At 43.0% G+C, this 22,441-nt stretch overlaps 1 protein-coding gene across 1 annotated transcript in view; it reads left to right on the top strand.

The window, feature by feature from the left end:
• DOCK5 (dedicator of cytokinesis 5) overlaps nucleotides 1-22,441 on the top strand; it is a 233,930-nt gene that overhangs the window by 143,347 nt on the left and 68,142 nt on the right. The window contains exons 19-28 of the mRNA XM_062213659.1: nucleotides 4,135-4,232; nucleotides 4,463-4,552; nucleotides 5,951-6,051; nucleotides 7,733-7,867; nucleotides 11,427-11,538; nucleotides 12,219-12,289; nucleotides 12,826-12,932; nucleotides 13,959-14,095; nucleotides 19,152-19,247; nucleotides 21,983-22,081. Coding sequence (XP_062069643.1) covers nucleotides 4,135-4,232; nucleotides 4,463-4,552; nucleotides 5,951-6,051; nucleotides 7,733-7,867; nucleotides 11,427-11,538; nucleotides 12,219-12,289; nucleotides 12,826-12,932; nucleotides 13,959-14,095; nucleotides 19,152-19,247; nucleotides 21,983-22,081 — 1,046 coding nt within the window. The remainder of the gene's footprint in view (nucleotides 1-4,134; nucleotides 4,233-4,462; nucleotides 4,553-5,950; nucleotides 6,052-7,732; nucleotides 7,868-11,426; nucleotides 11,539-12,218; nucleotides 12,290-12,825; nucleotides 12,933-13,958; nucleotides 14,096-19,151; nucleotides 19,248-21,982; nucleotides 22,082-22,441) is intronic.

The raw sequence follows: 22,441 nt of genomic DNA on the forward strand, positions 1-22,441 counted from the left end.
GAGGGGATGAAAGGATTGGCGGAAGGATGTTGGTCATAGGATACAAAATTCCAGTTAAACAGGAAGAATAAGTTCAAGATACCTGTGCGGCCTATAGTTAATCATCTACTGTATACTTGAAAACTGCCAAGAGTAGATTGTCAGTGTTCTCATGACAAAAACGTGAGGATGTGAGGTGTTGCATGTTAGCTTGATTCAGTCAGTCCACAGTGTGTATTGATAGTAAAACATCATGTGTTGTGCAACATAAATATATGCAAGTTTTATTTGCTAAGCAAAAATTATAAAAAAGGAAAAAATTCAGTAAAACTGTGAACCAATCCTTTGGTTATTACAGTCACATCTCAGGCACTCAGTGGTTTCATGTGACTACCTACTTTCTCACTGGACAGCACAGAAACTCAACATTTCCATCATCACAGAACATTCCACTGGACGGCAGTGGACTCTGTACTTTGTTGTCATTCCGATTCCTGGAGACAGGGCCAATGCATCATGAGCACCAGAGAAAACAGGGCTTTCTAAGACACAGATAGCTGTGAGCTGTTGGTGAGTGTGCTTCCTTCTGACTGATAGAAATTAAAGAGAATCAATTTAATTTACTCTTAGAAAGAAAAAGCTGAAGAACACTAATACGCTGTCAACTCTCTGATGGTCACTGTTCTCTTCTCACGCTGAGACCCAGACCAGGGCATTTCTCCTTCAAGTGTGGAGGGCTCTCCAGGCTTCAAGGTTAAAATCACTGGCCTGTGTTACAAGTACATCTTATAGGGCCTACTTTTTAATGGTTGATTGGATTATTTTTGGGAGTAAGACAAACCAGTTTGTATTGGATCATTTGTAGCTCAGTCCAGGTAGAAAGAAAGAATGGATTTGTTGTTCAGCAAAAGAGGAGGGGATTCAGGTCCCTGCAGGGCCTCGTGTAGGTGGATTACCCTCCTCATCTCATTCTGCCCTCCACACCCTGGGACTTGAGAGCCCCATTACTGCCTTTATAACCTCCAGGTTGCTAATTGGAAAATCGAGTTTTAAAAAGATCATATCTTGCCTCAACTCATGCGTACTGGACTTGTTTTGAAAACAGGTATTGATCGCTCCGAAGCTTATGATTTTTCTGTGTTGTTTTTGGTTAAATGAGGTGGTCCTAAATCTCCCAAAGGCAATCATTAATAGTTATAATACATTGTAGATATCCCGCCACAAACATTATTTAGTTTTCATATGTTTCTACTTTATATCGGTGGAATCACCTTCATGAATTCTTGGGTAACTTGCCCTTTCAGTCGGCATTACATGGGGATTTGGAGTACTTGACTTCTTAAACATTTTTGATGGAAGTATAAATTGGACAATTTGGATAACATCTACTGATAATGTGTAAGTTGGTCATTCCCAATGACCCAGAATTCCCACTCTAGATTTATACCCAAAAGGAGTACCTGTGTGCAAGGAAGCATTTGAGAATGTTCAGAGCAGAACTGCTTGTGATAGCAATAAACTAGAAACAACTCAAATGTTTACTGACAATAGAAAAGATAAACAAATTGTGGTACACTCATATAATTGATATATGCCATACAGCCAGGAAATAAATTAACTGGAACTCCATGCAGCAGCCTGTCTGAATCTCAGAAACATAGCAAGTCTAGGCTATTTCTGTAACACAGTACCACCAAGCTCAGCCTTGAGACTTTACGGTTCACCAGATGCCAAAATGCATTCCTGTGTGGCACGGAGGTATCATGAGGAAATCAATCTCTAGCTGATAGATGATTACTTTTCAAGGTCTGAAGATGCTGGTTGAATATTCACTCTAACAAAGTGTCAAAATCCTTTACCTCAGGCAGCAACATGTGGAGACAAGGAACAAGTGTTGACTTGCCTGTGACAAAAAGGTGGAGAAGGTAGAAGTGGATAATGTCTCAGCAGATAAGCCTAGCCAAGTGCTGATTGTTGATTATTTGCTGAATTGATGACTTGTATTGAGTATACTGTCAACCTCCTTGTGATTCCTGTTTTCTTTTCCTTTCATTTATTCATCAAATATGTATTTACCCACTTGACACCTAGCATAGCACTACCATGGGACATAACAATGAATACTCTATGGTTCCTGCCCTCAGCTAGCTGAAATTCATGGGACAAGCCAACGAGACTTGGTAGTGTGTCAAACAAACACACAGGATTCTGGTCATTTTATACAAAGGGGAGAATATATTCAAAGACATAGAGATAATCAGAGTTTTCCATAATTTGAGGAGGAGCAAATTGATCTGTTGGACTGCTAATAAAAAGAAAAGAGTAGGCAACAAGATTGTGGGAGGAACATGGTTGGGACCCTACTGCATTTTATGTGTGGTATTGGGACTTTATTCTGAAGCAGTGGGAAGTTCTGAGCCACTAGGTCTTGGAGGCAGCCCAGAAACTAAACAATGCACAAGCCAGTAAAATAAACACACACATGAAGCACGTTGACTATTCTGAATAGTGTACATTTGCAACTACTTTGTATATTTATACAAATCTATTGATTAAGTAGGCATTACTCCTTTTTCTAGGGAATGTTCTATACATTGTAAATAGTAGCTTAATTTACCAGATAAAATGATAAAATATTGAGAGTCTGCATACCTGCTGTGTTTCTCTGTGAGACCTTTTTTTTTTTTACTTGTTGATGTAAAGGGAACAAATTTCATGTATTTCCTATATGTGTACAGTTTTAAGAACATAATGGTACTTCTCACTGTATCCTTCCTCACTCCCTGCCTCCCCCCTTCTTTTCTTATTTTTCTTGTAATTTTTACAATGACATATGTTGAATTTACTTTATAATCACAAGCTTAATTAGCCTTTCACTAAATAAAGAATTCAACAAATAGTGAGTATAAAAACAAGTATTTCTCAAGAGTATAGAGAAGGGCTATAAACAATAATCAAATCTTGAAATGCTGATTTTGCTCATATACATTACTTTTTTTGGACTCTGTATGTGGATTATCACAAATCAGGGAAAACATGATATTTGTCTTTTGGAGACTTGGCTTATCTCACGAAGCATAATGGTCTCCAGTTACATCCATTTTCTTGCAAACAATAGAATTTCATTCCTTTTTATAGTTGAATAGTAGTCCATCATGTATATATACCACAATTTATTTATCCAGTCATCAGCTAATGGATATATGATCCCTTATCATAGCTATTTAAGTTGAGCTGCTATAAACATGGGGTACAGATAACTCAGACATACACTGGTTTGATTTCTTTTGGGTAAATTCCCAGAAGTGGAATGGCTGGATCATACGGTAGATCTATTTTCAGATTTCTGAAGAATTTCCTCCCTGTGAGACTTGTAGTGGCTGCATATTCATTAAATCTGTAAGTTCTGAAAGATCCAGAATCCTTTCTTTTAAATCTGAAAACACGTTAGAATTTTTATCCCAGACTTACACTAAGGTCTATGAATCTGTTCACTTTCCTATGAAATAGCAACCTGATTTGCTTGTCTATATATTTATTATATGAATTCTGGGGACACAGGATGATAAAGTAGTGGAGACATGATGTTTGGAATCAGATAAATCTGTAATTCAATTTCACTTCTACCACTGCTTAGCAGTTGTATGACCTAATGAAAGTACTTTAATTTCACAAAAACCTCAGTTTCCTCATATAAAAACTGGAAAAAAAATCAGATTCACTGTGCAGTACATTTGTGATGATGAAATGAATTCATGCATATATGTAAGTTGCTCTTCCCCTCTGAATGTGTAATAATGGAAAAATTAAGCATGTAGCTAATTAAAAATACATAAGTTGCATAAGAATGCTTTCTAGGGTTACTTTTTATAACTAATATGACATTAGTTGAGAAATGTGAGCTCCAGCCGGATATATTTTTTTGATCTTGTACACACAGCAGTTAGGTTTTTTTCTCTTTGAAGAATGCAAAGGACCACAAAGTTTCCTCTGACTTGGTTAGGAAATTGTCTGTTAAAAGTGTATATCAGGCTCTTCCTGAAGTCACCACTTTGAAGAGCAGTCATCAAAATTCTGTAGCTGTGTCCTGAAATGCTGTGGGTTGCTTCCTATACTTGGTGTCTGATGTTTATGGTTTGTGGTCATTCTTCCCAGTTGACCTGTTAGGTTTGTTGAATTGGCGTTCCAACTCCCAGAACATTAAGCACAACCTAAAGAAGTTAATGGAGGTGGATGGAGGAGAGATTGTGAAGGTAAGTTTATATATTCATAGTCAGAATTATACCTACTATTTATTTATTCATAGTTAGAAATACACCTACTCTATTATTAGTTCAATATTTTAAATATAATTGCAAAATTTATTATCTATGTTGCTTAAGCAAATGTGCCTATTCTATTGAAACCTAACTTTCTCCAAATTTCTGCAGTGTGGAGCTGAATGAAAGCATCAAAATAACCTCTCTGTTTTTCTTACCTTCAGTTTTTGCAAGATACACTCGATGCACTTTTTAACATAATGATGGAAATGTCAGACAATGAAACATATGACTTCCTTGTGTTTGATGCACTGGTAAGCTGTTCAACATGTTAACTGTCTATTCTGGGAACTTTCGATAGTTCACTATTATAAATAATTGCTGTGAATATTCTTCTACATAAATATTTGTATGCATCTGTCTGATGATTTCTGTAGCCTCAGTTCCCAGAAGTAAATTTAGAGACAAATGACTCATATTCTAGGCCTTTGTTCCTTGGTTTTCTGTTAGTTCTCACTTTTGAAATGCTTTCTCTTTCTCATTAGGGGAAACAAGGTGTTTAATTACATTAGAAATGAGGAACCACTTTAATTTAGCTTTCCCATCCTCTGGTTGTAAATTCAGAAATAGACCCTTAACAGAGAAGGTTGTTGCATGTTGTATATATGTTCCCATGTCTGTTTACACAAGAGAGACTGAATTCCCAGGCCTGAGGAATCTTAGCCTCCATTAAATACAGTACGCAGATGATTAACTTTGTCACATGGAATATTTAAACATACAACATATTCCAAGACCTGAAATCAGCACAGGGATAAGTGATACCAGAATCTGAGAAGGCTGGAGTTGGCAGCGTAGGGGAGAGGAAGCCAAATTCTCAAACCAAGCCTTAGTTTCTCATTGTTGGGAGACTTCGGGCCTGAATGTCACAATTAGGGAGGAAGGTAAATTCCAGCTTTAAATGATTCACCAACTTGAAAAAATTGTCAAGGTTAAGAAGTGATCAGGGCATAAGGTTAAGGATGCAAAGTAAAGATGAATCCTGGTCAGGTCAGGTTGATGGGAAGGAGGTTATGGATTTGGATATCACGGGATACATCTGGAGACAGGTTCCTGAGGGACAGAGCCAAGCAACTTGAGTGGGCGTATATGGAAGTCCCCAGTGTGTCTTCCCTTGCATTCTTCCATGACAAGTAATTATGGGCACCATGGTAATTTGTAGATTATACCTCGATAGTGATGAGAGGTAACATACAAGGGGGAAATTGGAAGGTGAAACTGGTGAAGGTCCGTTTTGGAGGCACTCAGCCTGCACTGATGGGATGTTTCCTGAACAGCATTCTTGGGTGACAGCCTGTTGTTCCCACAGAAAACTCTTCTCGTGTCCTCCTTCCACCTCCTCCCTTTTCTCCCTGACTGCTGTGACCTGTGCCCTGACTTCCCTGCTTTGAGACTATAAGCTCCCTGCGACCAGGCTTGATGGCTTGTATTGATTTCCTCATAGCTGTGAGCACGATGCCTGCCACCTAAATCTCCCTATTGATGTTAAATAAATATAAACTATGAAACTGTACTTCACCTCTATAATAGCAGGATGAAAATGCTGCAAAAATGATCAAGAAAGACAAGTCACCGAGATGTCAAAATGTACCATATTGACAGAATGTCTGAGGCCGTACAGTGTTGCTATTTATGTTTTTTACCTTTTGCAGGTGTTTATAATTTCACTGATAGGAGACATCAAGTTCCAGCATTTTAATCCTGTACTTGAAACCTACATTTACAAGCATTTCAGTGCCACTTTGGCATATGTGTAAGTATGACTCAGTGGACATCTGAGTGGTTGGACTATTAAGTGTGAACTCTGGAGGATTGGATTATTGAGAAACAAGAGGGATCTGTGCTCAGTAGATGTGCCTGTAGGTACAGAACTTTGTTCTAAGCATCTTGATGGAAAGAGAAAACCATCTAAATGTTCCACCTGGAGAAAAGCTGTCAAGTTCATGCCTTTCTGGGTAAGGAAGGCTACATCTCTTTAAGAATCCAGAGTATGTAAATGAGGAATCAAAGCCAGTTAGGAGCAGAATGCAGGACAGATGACCAAACTCGGGATCTTTGGAATTGGATGTTGATAGGCTTGGCACCAAGTCACCAAGGGGATTAAGCAGTGATTTAAATAAGACCAAGTCTGATGGAAGAACAAGCCATGCCCTATGCCACATTTGCTCTGTAGAATTTGTTATTTATAGGATATGTGAAGATTTGATTTTTTTTCTTTCCTCTGCATAAGAGGGAGTCCTCTCCACACTTTCCAGGGTGCAGCCTTCTTTCTGCAGTTGGTTTATAACCTCTTGACTAAGCAAAGTAGTTTTGTTCACCCTGTGCTTCTCCCTGGAAGTTCCCAGCACACCAGGGCATTGTGTGTGGCCCTGTCACCCCTTGTGTTTTATCCCCTTGCATTCCTGTTTTTGTGCAGAGCAATGTGGTGAATAGTGAAAAGAGTGCAGCTGGAATTGGTAAATGATCTTCTGGATCATGACCTATTGCCAGACCATGTCAACTGATCTGTCAGGTCTGATAATTGATTCCTGGTGTCCTTTTCTAAACTAAACAGGCACAAAGGTACAGAAAGACAAGCTCCATGCAAGAGGTGTCATGCAGCATGGTATTTGGCCAACAGGTCAGCTTTGATGCCCTGTGGGTTTAGGAAGTGGTAGATATACCAGTGGTAGGTTCTTCCCACCTAGCAGTCTCACTGTTCCCATAGACAGTGGCTGCAAATGAGGAAATCCTGTCACTGTGAACCTTAATCACACGAATCCAAAAGTGACACTCTAGATGGTAGTAACCTCAATTTATTTGCAGCATTTGATTCATCCTATATGTTTCATTTGGATTGTTTTTGCTATATTCTAGTAAAAATCAGATACTCCTAGAAGGAAAATTCAAAATATCAGTGCCTCAAAAAGTCTATGTTAGGGATCAAGACCATCTCTAGTCTAATGACCTTGGAAAGACCAAAAGAGCAACTTAAAATCCCAGAAGAGTTTGTTTGCAAATATGCTCAGAATCATGGGTTTTCTAGAGAGTCAGATTGGGTTCTGTTCCCATAATAAATGAAGTTTCCATCTCCATATTCATAGATTCTGAAAGGGGTATGCAGAATAGAGAGTACTGGACTTGGTTTAGGGTGACTACATTAGGTAGGCATAGCCCCTCCTTCACAGCAGCATCTGAAGATGTCTGAATTACTTACCAGAGATTATATTTTTATAATTTGAATCCCTTCAACTCTTACACAGGGGAAGAAACCTTCCAGTATTTTTAAATTACATATGAGGACACTAAATGAAAAAAAAGTTAATTCTCTTTTCATGGAGGTGTCTTTGGAGTCATGACTTCTACTTCCTGCCAGCTTTCCGTCCTACAGAGCTTACCCCAAATTTCAGTGCACCATCATGCCCACTGACTTAAATTTTTCTTGCCCTTTTAAGGAAACTCTCCAAGGTGCTGAACTTTTACGTGGCTAATGCAGATGACTCCAGCAAGACAGAACTACTTTTTGCTGCTTTGAAAGCCTTGAAGTACTTGTTTAGATTCATCATCCAATCACGAGTTCTCTACCTGAGGTAATGGTAACTGTAATAAGATGTTTGGGCCATCTGTGCTCTCTCATGTAGTTTGCCTTGCTCCTCATGCTTGTGTTCAGTTCTGTGAGCAGTTTGTGTGGAATCACCAAATTTCAGAGTTTCAACATTGAAGACGGAGATGGGCTAGGAGTCCACTGAAGAAGCACCATGTGAAATCCTTTTCGAACATCAGAACCAAGCAGTGTTTTCCCAGAATATACTTTATGTGCAATCTCTGTATTCTCTTTATCTTCAGAAAGTCTTCTTTTAAAGTTAATGTATTATATTTCCTACATGGGTTAAAATTACACATATTCAGGAAAGTTGAGGCATACAGTGTTTTACCGAGGGGACATCCCTTTATTCCAAAGTTAGTTTATAACTTTTTATAAATAAACTCTGTTTATAATAAACCGTGATGTCCAGGTTTAAAATCAGCACAAAACTACAGAAAGAAAAGCTTAATGTTTGAAACTAAAATATATTTTCCCATTGATGATTCAGTAGTCCAAACACCGTTTAACAGTGCTGAATCACATCAAGGTTATCATTTTAGATGTATGATGCTACCTGTGGGAAATGAAAGCTTTGATTCCCATAAGACTAAGAGAATTGCTTTGCTGAACTTCATCCCTGATGACTTGCTCATGGTTTTTTTTCCCCATAAAACTAACGTTTTCTTATTAAAGGAAACATCCACTGAGAAATTGACTCTGGTGAGCTACACATTTTCTTATTACTTAGATTTGATCTACTATTTGTGTGTGAGTCCTGTCTTGGGCTCTAAATAGGGTGTCAGCAGGTCAGCCTCCCTCTGTTGTCTTCATCAGTGTTTAAATTCCCCTTTTGAGCTCATTAGTGCAAGTATCCTATGGGGTACCAAATGTGATATGTAAGAAGCTATTGCTGGGGCAAAAAGAATGGAAGGAGAATGAGAGTAGTAGGCAAATGACAAATGATATAAAACTGGCCGGCGCCGTGGCTTAACAGGCTAATCCTCCGCCTTGCGGTGCTGGCACACCAGGTTCTAGTCCCGGTCAGGGCGCCGGATTCTATCCCGGTTGCCCCTCTTCCAGGCCAGCTCTCTGCTATGGCCCGGGAAGGCAGTGGAGGATGGCCCAAGTCCTTGAGCCCTGAACCCGCATGGGAGACCAGGAGAAGCACCTGGCTCCTGGCTTCGGATCAGCGCAATGCACCAGCCGCAGCAGCCATTGGAGGGTGAACCAACGGCAAAAAGGAAGACCTTTCTCTCTGTCTCTCTTTCTCACTATCCACTCTGCCTGTCAAAAAAAAAAATTATAAAAAAAAATGATATAAAACTTTGTGGGCATTCAGATCTTATTCCAAGTGTGATGGGAAGCCATTTGTTACAGAAGTAGTAACATCTGGCTTGTTTTTTTTTTTTTTTAAGATTTATTTGTACATTTATGGGGCTGGCACTGTGGTGTAGCGGGTAAAGATGCCACCTGCAGTGCCATCATCACATATAGGCACCAGTTCAGGTCCCGGCTGCTCCACTTCCTATCCAGCTCTCTGATATGGCCTGGGAAAGTGGTAGAAGATGGTCCAAGTCCTTGGGACCCTGCACCCATGTGGGAGACCCGGAAGAAGCTCCTGGCTCCTGGCTTTGGATCAGCACAGCTCCGGTCGTTGTGGCCATCTGGGGAGTGAACCAGCAGATGGAAGACCTCTCTTTCTCTCTCTGCCTCTCCTTTTCTCTCTGTGTAACTCTGACTTTCAAGTAACATAAATAAATCTTAAAAAAAAAAAGATTTATTTGTACATTTAAAAGAGTTACAGAGAGAGATATTTTTCATCTGCTGGCTCACTTCCCAGATGGCCACAACAGCCAGTGCTGGGCCAGGCTGAAGCCAGGAGCTTCATCCAGGTTTTCAATATGAATGGCAGGAGCCCAGACACCTTGGCCATCTTCCACTGCTTTTCCCAAGCTGCTAACAGGGAGCTGTATCAGAAGTGAAGCAGCCAGGACATGAACAGGTGCCCATGAGGGATGCTGGCATTGTAGTGACTTAACATGCTATGCCACAACACCTGCTCCCTGGCTTGTATTTTAAATGATCAGTATATCTCCTGAAGATCCTAGAAGACTGAGTGGAAACAATGACCACCTAATAGGCTGGTATTGTTCAAGTGTGAGACACGGTGACTTTACCTCTGATGCAGAGGGAGAGAATTCACTGATGTGGAGAGAAGAGCTAACAGCATCTGCTGTTGGAGTTGATGGGGCAATGAGAGGAAGGAAAGAATCATAGGTAACTAATAGTTTAGGGTACACAGTGCTTTACTTTGCTGAAACTTGTAATACTGAGAACTGAGCAGGATAATCTGAGTTCTGCATTGGGTATGTAATTTTGTGATACCTTGAGAACTAAATTGCAAATAAAGATCTAATTCTGTGCAATGGATGAACTGAGAATTACCACTAATCCTCTTATTGAATAATATTCTCAATTGAGTTCATACTCCCTTGGTATCTTATAAAGGTGTATTGGAATAGAAGAGACAAATTTAAATGTATACCCAAAGATACTTTAAAATTTATGGGAAAAGAAATCTGTTTTGGTGAAAAAATGTGAAATCCATGAAATTTTTCCATAATAAGCATTTTCTATGAACTTTTTCTGAAGAGCCCTCAAATGTACCTTTGAGTGCCTAAAATTCTGAATTCACACTATCCCTACTCTGGACCAATATGTTGGTGAAAAAATTTCCCCCTCCCCCAGTATATCAACACATGCACTGCCATTTCTGGCTTTTATGTTTCTGAGAAATTGGCCAAAGACCTCTCAGTTTCTCCTTATGAAAAAGAACCCTGCTTTGAGTCTCGTAAAGACAATCAGAAGAGTTTGATCAAAGCCAGAACTCAACAGTGAAGACCAAGGCCCCCCGTGGCAGAACAGCACAGCGTCAGAGTGGCAGCTTAGGAAATAGAAGAGGCACTAACTGAGTCTGTGAGCTGGATTGGGATCAGAACCATCGTGGGTTGAGGGGCTTCTCCACCTAACCTCAGATGGCAGGGATTGATGGGGTGTGACAGTGCAGGAGGAGGGGAGGAGAGAGGCTGGAGGACAGAACACATGGCAAGGGTGTTGTCAGGGAGGTTTCCTGGGGGAGCGCCTCACTTACTGCACATGCTGCCAGTCAGCTGAGGGAGGCGGGTTCATCTGCAGCAGCCAGCACCAAGACCTCCTGCTGTTCTCCCCCCACCCCGCCCCTTGCTGGAAATGCCCACAAACCCCTGGAACAGAGGCAGCCTAAGACCAGAACCTTTCATCAGGAGAATCCCTCTCCTCTGGCAGATCCTATGCCAGGACTTCACTTGCAAATTACTCCTCTGTTCTCGTCCAGGCGGCAATGTGTCTCAGACGACAGAGCTTGAGACCATCTGAGGGCACCAACCCCATGGTGTCTCTGCACAGTCTGAACGGTGACTGGTGAGGCACTGAGCCTCCAGCATTGTTTTCTGAAGCGCCAAATCTATCATAAAATTTCTTTTCAAGATAGGGAGCCTGACTGCTTTTCTGCTTTTCCTGTTAAGATTTTATGGCCAGAGCGAAGATGGAGATGAATTTAATAATTCAATCCGCCGGTTATTTCTTGCTTTCAATATGCTAATGGACAGGCCTCTGGAGGAAGCTGTCAAGATCAAGGTGAGCGTGAGGTCATCAGGGATAATGCTGTTTAGGCCGGCTCTGAGGATGTTCTGTAGAACTGGCTGCAGGGGGAGAGATACAAATGAGTCATGGCTCACAGATAACTTGTGATTTGTAGTGTGACATATAGACAATAGAAGGGAAAACACCTTCATTTTTAACTTTTGGGAACATTTGTATTTGTAAATGTCATGTTGACTGACAAGCTATCCTTTTAGATATCCCCCATTTACCCTGATTTCGGCAAACTCATCCTGATTCTATTACGAATGACAACCCTTTTTCAGTCCTCCCCCTTTACTGCCCCGAAGTGCAAAGTCGCCATTACCTTCATGACATCAGCCATTGGATGCTGCGGTTTATTCCTTACTGCTTATGGCAACTTTGTGAGGCAGACTGCAAGAATTTAACTGCTTGCTTAGATCGAGCAATGAGTTCCAAATATTTGGCAGTGCCCGCTGGTAGTGGAGACAGGAAGCCACACCTTCTGCGTTTTCAGGAGAAAGGTGCTTGGAGACCATGTCCAGTGACGTCGGCTCTCCTCTGCGTGGTGAGGGCCTCCCTGTCCAGTTCCCTATGTGAAATCCCAGTCCAGCCCTTTCTTCCTGGGATCAAGCAGTTAAGTTCTTATTTGTCTTACTTGAGAACTGACTTTGCTCTTGGTATTTTTCTTCCAGGGGGCAGCTTTGAAGTACCTTCCCAGCATAATTAATGACGTCAAACTGGTGTTTGATCCCACAGAGCTCAGGTAAGTAACAGGAAAGAAATGTGTTTCTTGACTTTAACAAAGAGGCAGCTCCCAGCTTGGCTGGAGCCGGGGCTGCTGCACATGCCTTTGTTCTTCTAACAAGCATTAACTGAACACCTTTTTGTCTTTCATTCTGTGGAAGATAGAAAAGCACACACAAAGCCTGCCCCGGAGAGAGGTTTGTGCTCTCTCTGGGAAAATAAGACATGCAGACATAAAATTAACTACCAAAGAAAGTACATAATGATAGGCCTCCAGCCCTACAGCTAGGTGCCCCAGGAATGCAAAGTCAGACTTCAGTTAGCCAGAAACATGGATGGGTGTGTGCTTTGGTAGTTTAAGCTGTTAGTTCTAGGCAGAACCCTGTAGTGAGTGAGGAAGACAGGCCCTGGGGATGGAATCTGAGATCTCAGATCATCTGGAAGTTTCCTAGGTAAATCTCTCCACCCCCAAATCTCAGAGTGGAAGAGAAGTGTTTATAACAATGCGCTCGGGTTGTCTGAAAGAAAACACTGATCCTGGGGTTTCTCTTCCAGTGTGCTCTTCTGCAAGTTCATTCAGAGCATTCCCGACAACCAGTTAGTTCGGCAAAAACTCAACTGCATGACCAAGATAGTCGAGAGCAGTCTTTTTCAGCAGTCAGGTGAGTCGTCACCAAAATTACTGCCTTTTGGAATTCCAGTCCATCTTCGTCTGCAGCCAATACCTGCTGTTTTTAAAATTTTATGTCGATAATGTCCTTGTTAGTTTGTGAATAGTTAAGGACATCTTTGTTTTAAGGAGAATCTAAAGTCATACGGTTGTTTGCATTAGACCCCAAAAGAGCAAAGCCATGTGCTTTTTAATTATAGCCACTAGCGAGTAGTTCAAAAGTTAGAGAACTTGTTCCCATAAGAGAACCCCAGAAAGTGACAGGCAAGCAGGAAAGGTGGTCCTTTTGGACAAATCCATCTTCTTTCACCTATGTGTGTCACATAACCTTACAAACCACAGGGCAGGTACGGGGCGGTGCAGAGACGGGCGAGGAGAGCTGGTTGTGCTGTCTCAACACTGGTCAGTGACTTGACATTAGTAACTGGGAATTGATCATGGTGGCAGTGTCTACACCACAGAATTGGCCAACACTATAAATAAGGGCTCTTTTTAGGAGGTGAGGGCAAGGGAGCCAAAGTGCTAATACTTACTCTGGGAGGAGAAGGTGGCAGGGAGGGAAGAAAATGCTTACAACAATGAAACACTTTTTATTTTGTAAGCAGAGTCAAGCATGTAGCCAACAAGCCTAAATCACTGTGCTCCTATTCCAAAGTCCAATACTTGGCTCTTCCCCATTAAAAAAAAAAAATAGAAAGTGTGTGATTTATTTAGTTTTCATTAGTTTCACGTGCCTTAGCTTTCCTGTATCAGCCTAGCAGGTAGACAAATGGTTACAGATTTTAAACTTTTCACTGCATCCCCACATTTACCTGTGCTAGCAGGAATTTTCTCAGTTTTTCTAATTCAGTTACAAGGCTGAAGTTCCAGGCCTAAAACCACATGCTCCTCTGTGGCCCAGGGGAACCCCAGCCCTGCAAGGCTGACCCCAGAGCTTGGAGCTAGGGAACAGAGAGGACTGTGGGGGCAATGCAGGGGGTGGCGCTGCCGATGCAAATCGCTGCGTCTTCTTTCTCAGAGTGCAGAGAAGTGCTGCTGCCGCTGCTGACCGACCAGCTGAGCGGCCAGTTAGATGACAACTCCAGCAAGCCTGACCATGAGGCCAGCTCACAGCTCCTGAGCAACATCCTGGAGGTGCTGGACAGGAAGGATGTGGTAAGTCGTCAATGAGCCGGCACAGGGCTCATGCTAGTGTTTTTGCCCCGTGCAGGCGAGACTATGATCTTCCTTATCTCTAATGCACATGGGCATTAGAGCCAGCTGTGTCCATTTTAAAGGTGACTAGAGGGCCAGCGCTGTGGCTCAACAGGCTAACCCTCTGCCTTGCGGCGCCGGCACACCGGGTTCTAGTCCCGGTCGGGGCGCCGGATTCTGTCCCGGTTGCCCCTCTTCCAGGCCAGCTCTCTGCTGTGGTCCAGGAGTGCAGTGGAGGATGGCCCAAGTGCTTGGGCCCTGCACACACATGGGAGACCAGGAGAAGCATCTGGCTCCTGCCTTCGGATCAGCGTAGTGCGCCAGCCGCAGTGCACTGGCCACGGCGGCTATTGGAGGGTGAACCAACGGCAAAGGAAGACCTTTCTCTCTGTCTCTCTCTCACTGTCCACTCTGCCTGTCAAAAATAAAAATAAAATAAAAATAAAATAAAGGTGACTAGAGAGGCCAGAGTCTCCTTGGCAAATCGAGGTCCATATGAAGTCACCTTACTAGTTGGGGCATCCGTTGGCTGACTTTCTTGGCTTGTAAAAATTGCTCGCCATTGAAATCCTTGTGACTACCCTTAAGATCCCCACCACTATGGAGACCTTCAGTTTTTATGCAGAAACCTGTAGCCTGATCCTGTAGTTCTGGACAACCCTACTGTAGACATTCCTGAGCTTCTAAATTTTCATTTTCATTTTTTAAGCTTTATTTTATTTGAAAGGCAGAGAGAGAGAGAGAAAGAGAGGGAGAGGCAGACAGAGAGAGTGCCCATCTGCTGGTTCACTTCCCAAATGTCTGCAACAGTCATGACTGAGCCAGGCCAGAGCCGGGAGCCTGGAACTCAGTCTGGGGCTTCCATGTGGGTGGCAAGAAGCCATCATCACCTGCTGCCTCCAAGGGTGCACATTAGCAGAAGCTGAGAGTGGAAGCAGAGCCAGGATTTGAATCCACTCTGATGTGGGATGTGGATATCCCAGCCAGCATCTGTTCTCGTATTATAGCCTCTCTGGCACTGATGCTCTCTCTGCACCAAGGAAATTGTGTTTTCATATCTTGCCTCTTTCCTGTGATCTATCCCCTCATTTTCCCCCTCAAGACACGTGGGGCTGCACCTGCCTAAATTTACCTTGTAGAGACAGCACAGCCCTGTGGCCTTTGCAGGTCTCCAGTGAGAGAGACTGGAGAACTTTGCAGACTGTTCAAGTTGAGCAGTTCAGGGCGCAAGAGAAAGGCCTCTTTGCCCAGACTGTGCTCACTAGCCCGATGGTGAGTGCATGGCATGGGTGTCCCCGCAGCACAGGGAAACCACTCTGTTTTTGCCTGAACCCTTCTCTTACCAGTACCTTTAGGTTCAGCTCTGCCAAAGAACATGAAGAACCCTGGACCTTTTCTCATAGTTAAATCCTTAGCTCACCTGCCAGGGTCCACAGTAGCTTGTTCATGGCCTAACTTTTCTCCCGTCAGTCATTCACAGAGGCACAGGTGCTTTTCTGCTGATCCACCCATGTCTCAACCACAGAAGCATGGAGGACAACATTGCTGTTGTCAGCTACTCCCCTGCCTTGTCCCTCCACCTCCGGAGCCCCTGTGGCCCACTTACTGTTTGTACTGTTACGTGATATGATATTTACTCATTACAAGGCCTTTTCCCTCCCCCACTTTTATTTTGCCTAAATGTGTTCCTAGAAACCACATATTAAAATGGAATAAATATCCCCAAGGAGTGTTATGATTGGGGATTTGGTTCCTAACCAAGGACTTTGCAGCAAATAAACAAATGTGACTAATCATGTCATAAACACAGCATTTTTTAACGTAACTCTTGTGACTCAGTAATTATTTGACATAGTAAAAAAAGCTCTAAACCCTCTCAGTTTAGCAACAAAGTAGGAGATGCTTTGGGTTAGCCAGGATTCCAGTGTTTTACAAACACTGTGATTTGAAATTAATCTGAAATGTGGGAATCAGGATATTTGGTTTCTGGTCCCCATAAAACCACTCAACAGGGGCCAGCATTGTGGCATAGCCACCACCTGCAATACCAACATTCCATATGGGCACCAGCTCATGTCCTGGCTGCTCCACTTCCCATCCAGATCCCTGCTAATGGCCTGGGAAATGCAGCGGAAGATGATCCTAATGTTTGGGCCCCTGCCATCAGTGTGGGAGACCTGGATGAAGCTCCTGGCTCCTGGCTTTGGCCTGGCCAGAGCTGGCTATTACAGCCATCTAGGGAATGAGCCAGTGTATGGAAGATCTCTCTCTTCTCTGTCTCTTCCCCTCTCTCTGTAACTCTGACTTCAAATAGATAATTACATACATCTTAAAAAATAAAACCCGGCCGGCGCCGCAGCTCACTAGGCTAATCCTCCACCTGCGGCGCCGGCACCCCGGGTTCTAGTCCCGGTTGGGGCACCGGATTCTGTCGGTTGCTCCTCTTCCAGGCCAGCTCTCTGCTGTGGCCCGGGAAGGCAGTGGAGGATGGCCCAAGTGCTTGGGCCCTGCACCCGCATGGGAGACCAGGAGGAAGCACCTGGCTCCTGGGTTCGGATTGGCACAGTACTGCGGCCGCAACGCGCTGGCTGTAGCAGCCACTTGAGGGGTGAACCAACGGAAAGGAAGATTTTTCTCTCTGTCTCTCTCTCTCTCACTGTCTAACTCTGCCTGTCAAAAAAAAAAATAAGAAAAAATAAAATAAAACCCAGCTCTGCAGCAATTTGTCCTTGGGCAAATCTCTCAGTGCCTCACTTTCCTATTTAGTAATAATATGTGAGAATCATTCTAGATGGCCTTTAGATCCATGTCTTATCCTGCTTTTTAATATAAAAAGGTACATCTCTATGTACCTTTTCATCACACAGAAATATTCTTCAGAAATCACTTAACTGTGTAAATCCTGTACGTGGCGATTTACTTGATTTGGGGTGGATTTTTCTAGTGATGTTTGGAGAGGGGGTTTTTTGTATCTTCCAAATAGTGTCCCCTGTAATGAGCAGAGGCATTCAAACTTACTGGTCTTTCCAGCTGTGTTTCTGTAGTGAGTCCAATTGTGTTTCTGTAGTAAGTCCAGTAATCTTTTGTTAATGGTGATGGTATTATTTCCCACCATAAACATTTTTGTGTGCATGAACTAACTCAATAATGTATCTTCCATTCTCCTCTTCTCTCAATGAATTTGAGGCACTAACCACTACATTCGTTCTGCATGCCTTTTCGTAGGGTCCAGGTGTCCTTCTTCTTCCCAACTGCATTCCTGCAGTCATCTTCATTTTTCCAGGTCAGCAGCAGTAGCTGCTCCATGGGGTTGTTTCTGTTGCTGTCCTGTAAACACTCCACACCCTGCTGCTTCCATTCCTGTTCTCCTTTTGTCTCTTCAAGGCTCTTACCACTTTGTACCTTGAGTTACACATTCAGCTCATAAATACCTATTGAACTGCCCCCCTGTATCAGTGCTGGGAAAGGCTAGGATAATGGCTGTGAACCCAGGCAAGCATCTTGCCCTTGTGGAGCTAACTTGCTAGTGGGAAATCCTGCCTATTGCTTCAAGTAATAAAATCACTGTTTATATATTTTACTTGCTAACATTTTATTTCCTTATTTTAAAAAACATTTGTCATGAAGACTGCATATATTCAGTGTGTACAATGTGATGATTTAGTATACATACACATTATGATTGTTAACAAATTAACACATTTATCCGCACTCATGATGTTCAAAGATACAGACACCTGTTCACTTTCCAAATGCCCACTGATGCCAGGAGCAGGAAACTCAATCCACATCTACCATGTGAGTGGCAGTGACCCAAGTACTTAAGCCAAGTACCTGCTGCCTCCCTGGTTGTGAATTGGTAAGAAGCCAGGACTCAAACCCAAGCATCTGATTTAGGATGCAGGCATACCAAACAGTGGCTTGACAACTGTGCCAAACCCACAGCCAAGAATTTTGTATTCTCATCATTCTGGAAGCTGGAAATTCAAGATAGTGGCTGAGTTCTGGTGAGAGCTCTCTCCTTGTAGATGTAGAGCTTATAGATGGCTGCCTTCTCCCTGTGTGCTCGCGTGATGAGAGAAGGAGGAGGGTGGAAGCCCTCTAAGAGGAGCACTAAATTTATTACAAGGCCCACCCTTATGACCACAGCTAAAACCCAATGTCCTAATACTATCACACAACACACATTTTTGTAGGAGATAAACCCGTCCCCTCCATACCAATCCCCTTGAGTTGAATTTCCTGTTTGTTTTTTCACCATCCTGGACACAGAAGATGGTAAGAACTCTACATTTCTGCCTTTCACTTCCCACATGTGTGTTGCCAAATTGTGCTGGACAACCCTTATCTGCTCAGTGTTAGAACTGAGCACTTTACATGGATGGGGACTTTTTTATGTTGGTGACCGTGGTAAGCACTTGGTGAGCCTGACTAACCTGAATTATTAGAGAGGCACAGGCCCTGCATACCATACACCTTCTCAATGGTAGAACTGGTTATGTTCATCTGACTTATGATGTCAACTTAGTGTTTTTCCCTGCTGGACAAAAAACTGTTGCAGGAAGTATCAGAATGAGATGGAAAGGGAAAACTCATGTGTCCAAGTATCCTTTAATGAAAGTGAAGCCAAAGGCCGGCGCCTCGGCTCAATAGGCTAATCCTCTGCCTGCGGCGCCAGCACACCGGGTTCTAGTCCCGGTCAGGGTGCCGGATTCTGTCCCGGTTGCCCCTCTTCCAGGCCAGCTCTCTGCTATGGCCCAGGAAGGCAGTGGAGGATGGCCCAAGTGCTTGGGCCTTGCATCCCATGGGAGACCAGGAGAAGCACCTGGCTCCTGGCTTCGGATCAGCACGGTGCGCCGGCCGCAGCGGCCATTGGAGGGTGAACCAGTGGCAAAAAGGAAGACCTTTCTCTCTGTCTCTCTCTCTCTCACTGTCCACTCTGCCTGTCCAAAAAAAAAAAAAAGTGAAGCCAAGTCAGAAGAAACAGTGTCACATCCTGTGTCTCTCTTGTTTCCAGGGCCCCACGGCCTCGCACATAAAGATGATAATGGAGCGGCTGCTGAGAAGGATCAACCGGACGGTCATTGGGATGAACCGGCAGTCTCCCCACATCGTGAGTGTCTCTTTGGGGGATGATTGGAGCTCTGTGTCCCACCTGCCTGTTGGAGATCTTCAGGGCCAGTGGTTGGGGATGAAATTCACTTGCCTCTCCATCACAGTTTATTGAGGAAAACCCTGAGCTGATCTTGTTTGGACGTGGATTTTTGTTTACTCCATGTCAGATCATTTGCCCTGGCTAGAACCAGCCAAGGACAAAAAGCGAACATTTTAGAGAATTTGTGCTTAGTGTGCTCTAGAAAGACTAGTGTTTCTCTAGCTTATTGTTTTCCAGCTACTACATATAAACAGGTGTCAGTAAAAGTCTTATTGAAGCCAGCGGCAGCTTCTGAGAAGCACAGTGGTAGTCAATAAAATGAAACTTTGCTATATTGAAAGCTAATGTTAGGCCGGCGCCGTGGCTTAACAGGCTAATCCTCTGCCTTGCAGCGCCGGCACACCGGGTTCTAGTCCCGGTCGGGGGGCCGGATTCTATCCCGGTTGCCCCTCTTCCAGGTCAGCTCTCTGCTATGGCCTGGGAAGGCAGTGGAGGATGGCCCAAGTGCTTGGGCCCTGCACCCGCATGGGAGACCAGGAGAAGTACCTGGCTCCTGGCTTCGGATCAGCAAGATGCACCGGCCGCAGCAGGCCATTGGAGGGTGAACCAACAGCAAAAAGGAAAACCTTTCTCTCTGTCTCTCTCTCTCACTATCCACTCTGCCTGTCAAAAAAAATAAAATTAAATTAAAAAAAGCTAATGTTAGATTTTAATCAGAAGACCTAGAGAAAGAACTCTGTCAAATTGCTTTGGTAAGGAAAACCCCTGCGTTCATTCAACTGATCTGTATTAGGAAACTTCTGTATGGCAGGTGCTCTTCTGGACCCTGGAGATAAGCCCATGAACAGCACAGTCAGAAAGGTGCTGCCTTGGAGGAAGTAGTCGTCTCCCAGGAACAATGACAACAACAAAATAAGCTGCAGAGCATCGTCAGAAGGAGAATGATGCTGCAGAAGACAAAAATGAGCAGGATAAGGGAAGTCAGGCTTAGAGAGGCATAAGTTCAAGGCTGTAAAGTGTTAATAGCTTCCCAGACAAGGCAAAAATTGGGCAAAAACTTGAAGACAGCGGGGGAGTGAGCTGTGTGGATACCTGGGGAAGAGCCTCTCAGGAGGAGATAACAGCAGGGCAGAACCTAGGATGCTGCACCTGCAAAAACCACATCGGGGTGGGAGAGCTGTTCCAAATAAAAATCAGAAGAAATGACTATCAGCGAAGCTGTCTTCTCGCTGGATTAAACCCACACAGACCTAAAGCGTCTTCTAAGAGGAATCAGTCCTCGTATTAAAGGATTAGTGTTTAACTGGGATCTGAGGGAGAACGGTTTTACATAGAAAGGTCTGTGGGAATTGGAGAATTCCTCATGTAAAATCAAGGTTGTAACCTGCCGAGAAGAAGAATTGTTGGCAGTTGTTCTGACAGTGTTCCTCAATACCAAGAGGGAGGAAAACATAAAGTCTTTCAATCACATGTTATTTCTGGGCACTGATAGTATTGCTGTTAACTGTGCGGAAATAAAATATGTAGGTTGACTGATTTAGCTTTTCAACTACTGACTTTTTGAGGGTAAGAATGACTTAGAGAAAAAGAGTCAAATTGCTTATGTGCTTAGAAATAGAAGTTGAGGATATTTTTAATCAATTAGCATTGTTTCCCTAATCTCTCCATAATTTATTAAAATTATGAACAGACTAAATCCAATTTAGCAGATTGAGAAGAAAATGAAGGGGATGAAAAGTTCTTAGAATAGCATCTGTAGTGTTTTATAAATTTTGTGAAATTTAAGAAAAATAAACCAGATGTACTATTAATCACTGTTACCAAGCCATTTCTACCATGCCTTTAAAGAACAAATAAAGAAAGATTGTTAACTGTGCCATTAAAGAAATTGCATATTAGCATATAGGTAATACTTTATCTGAGTTTAAATTTACCTATTCAGCATGACATCATCTGTTATCTCCCTCTTTATTTAAATGAACTCAAGAACTTTGAATGAAGGACAAGATGAGACCTTGAATATAAAGCTGACAGAAGCCACACTTCTGTTAAAATTAGAGAAAAGGAGTGGGCACAGCCTGGCTCTTTGAAGAGAGACACATGCCAAGAGAAGTACAGTGAGAATGCTTGAGAAAGATGAGCATGAGGTGGAACAGCAGCTGGGAAAAGACGAACCAAGAGACACAGACACAAAGAGAAATATGCAAAAGGAAATATACATGACCTAACACATATGGCTTATTTGTAATAATTAAATATTAGGAGACATAATAACCTATAAACTGTATCAATTCATAGATGCTTAACCCACGGCCCCACAACATCAGGCCGTTTCCGTGGACTTCTGTTTCCCCACTCTCTCCACAAGAACCTCGAAACTCATAAGTTGTTATATCTCAGTTGGAAACTAGTTGAGATCTTGGACTTAGAATCCATTGACCTTCTGGATTCCACAAGTCATAGCTTTTAACGAGGTGCCACGTGCCTTCCAGATTCCCTGACTCAAACCTGGAAAGAGGTAGTTTGTAGCAGAAACCACAAAACTCGCCCTTCAGACTTTTAGAATGTGGTGTGTTTCTGGTTTGGCAGGGCTCCTGCATAGCTCATTGGGCAGTAAGACCAAAGTCTGAGGTGCCCGAATCTTGCTTTGTTTCATGGTGGTTTGAGCCTTGGACTTCTCTTTTTTCTCCTAGGGGAGTTTCGTGGCTTGCATGATTGCAATCCTACGGCAGATGGAAGACAGCCACTACAGCCACTATATCAGCACTTTCAAAACCAGGCAAGACATCATTGTAAGTCATCCTTGCTGGGTACTGGTAACCTGAAGACTTATATTCAGTTAAAAAGGAAATGAAACTGAACATCATGAATCCAGGATTCCCTCCCCACCCATCTCCTGTGCTCTTTGGCTGTCCTCAGTGATTATGCAAGGGAAAGAGTTGATGCTTTCTTTCTCTCTTTGACATGATTTCAGGAGGAACACTGTAGATAGATATCAAAAGATCATCACACTCGTCTAGTCTCTTGAATTTAGAGAGAGTTTTCAGAGACACACTCTTCATTTAGGAGACTCTCTGAAGAGAGGCTAGTATCTCATTTGTGGTGACAGTAGTTGCTGGCACCATGACAAGGATTTGGAAGACAGGGATGTG

Source organism: Lepus europaeus, chromosome 16 (assembly GCF_033115175.1).
Source record: "Lepus europaeus isolate LE1 chromosome 16, mLepTim1.pri, whole genome shotgun sequence".
NCBI classification, from domain to species: domain Eukaryota; kingdom Metazoa; phylum Chordata; class Mammalia; order Lagomorpha; family Leporidae; genus Lepus; species Lepus europaeus.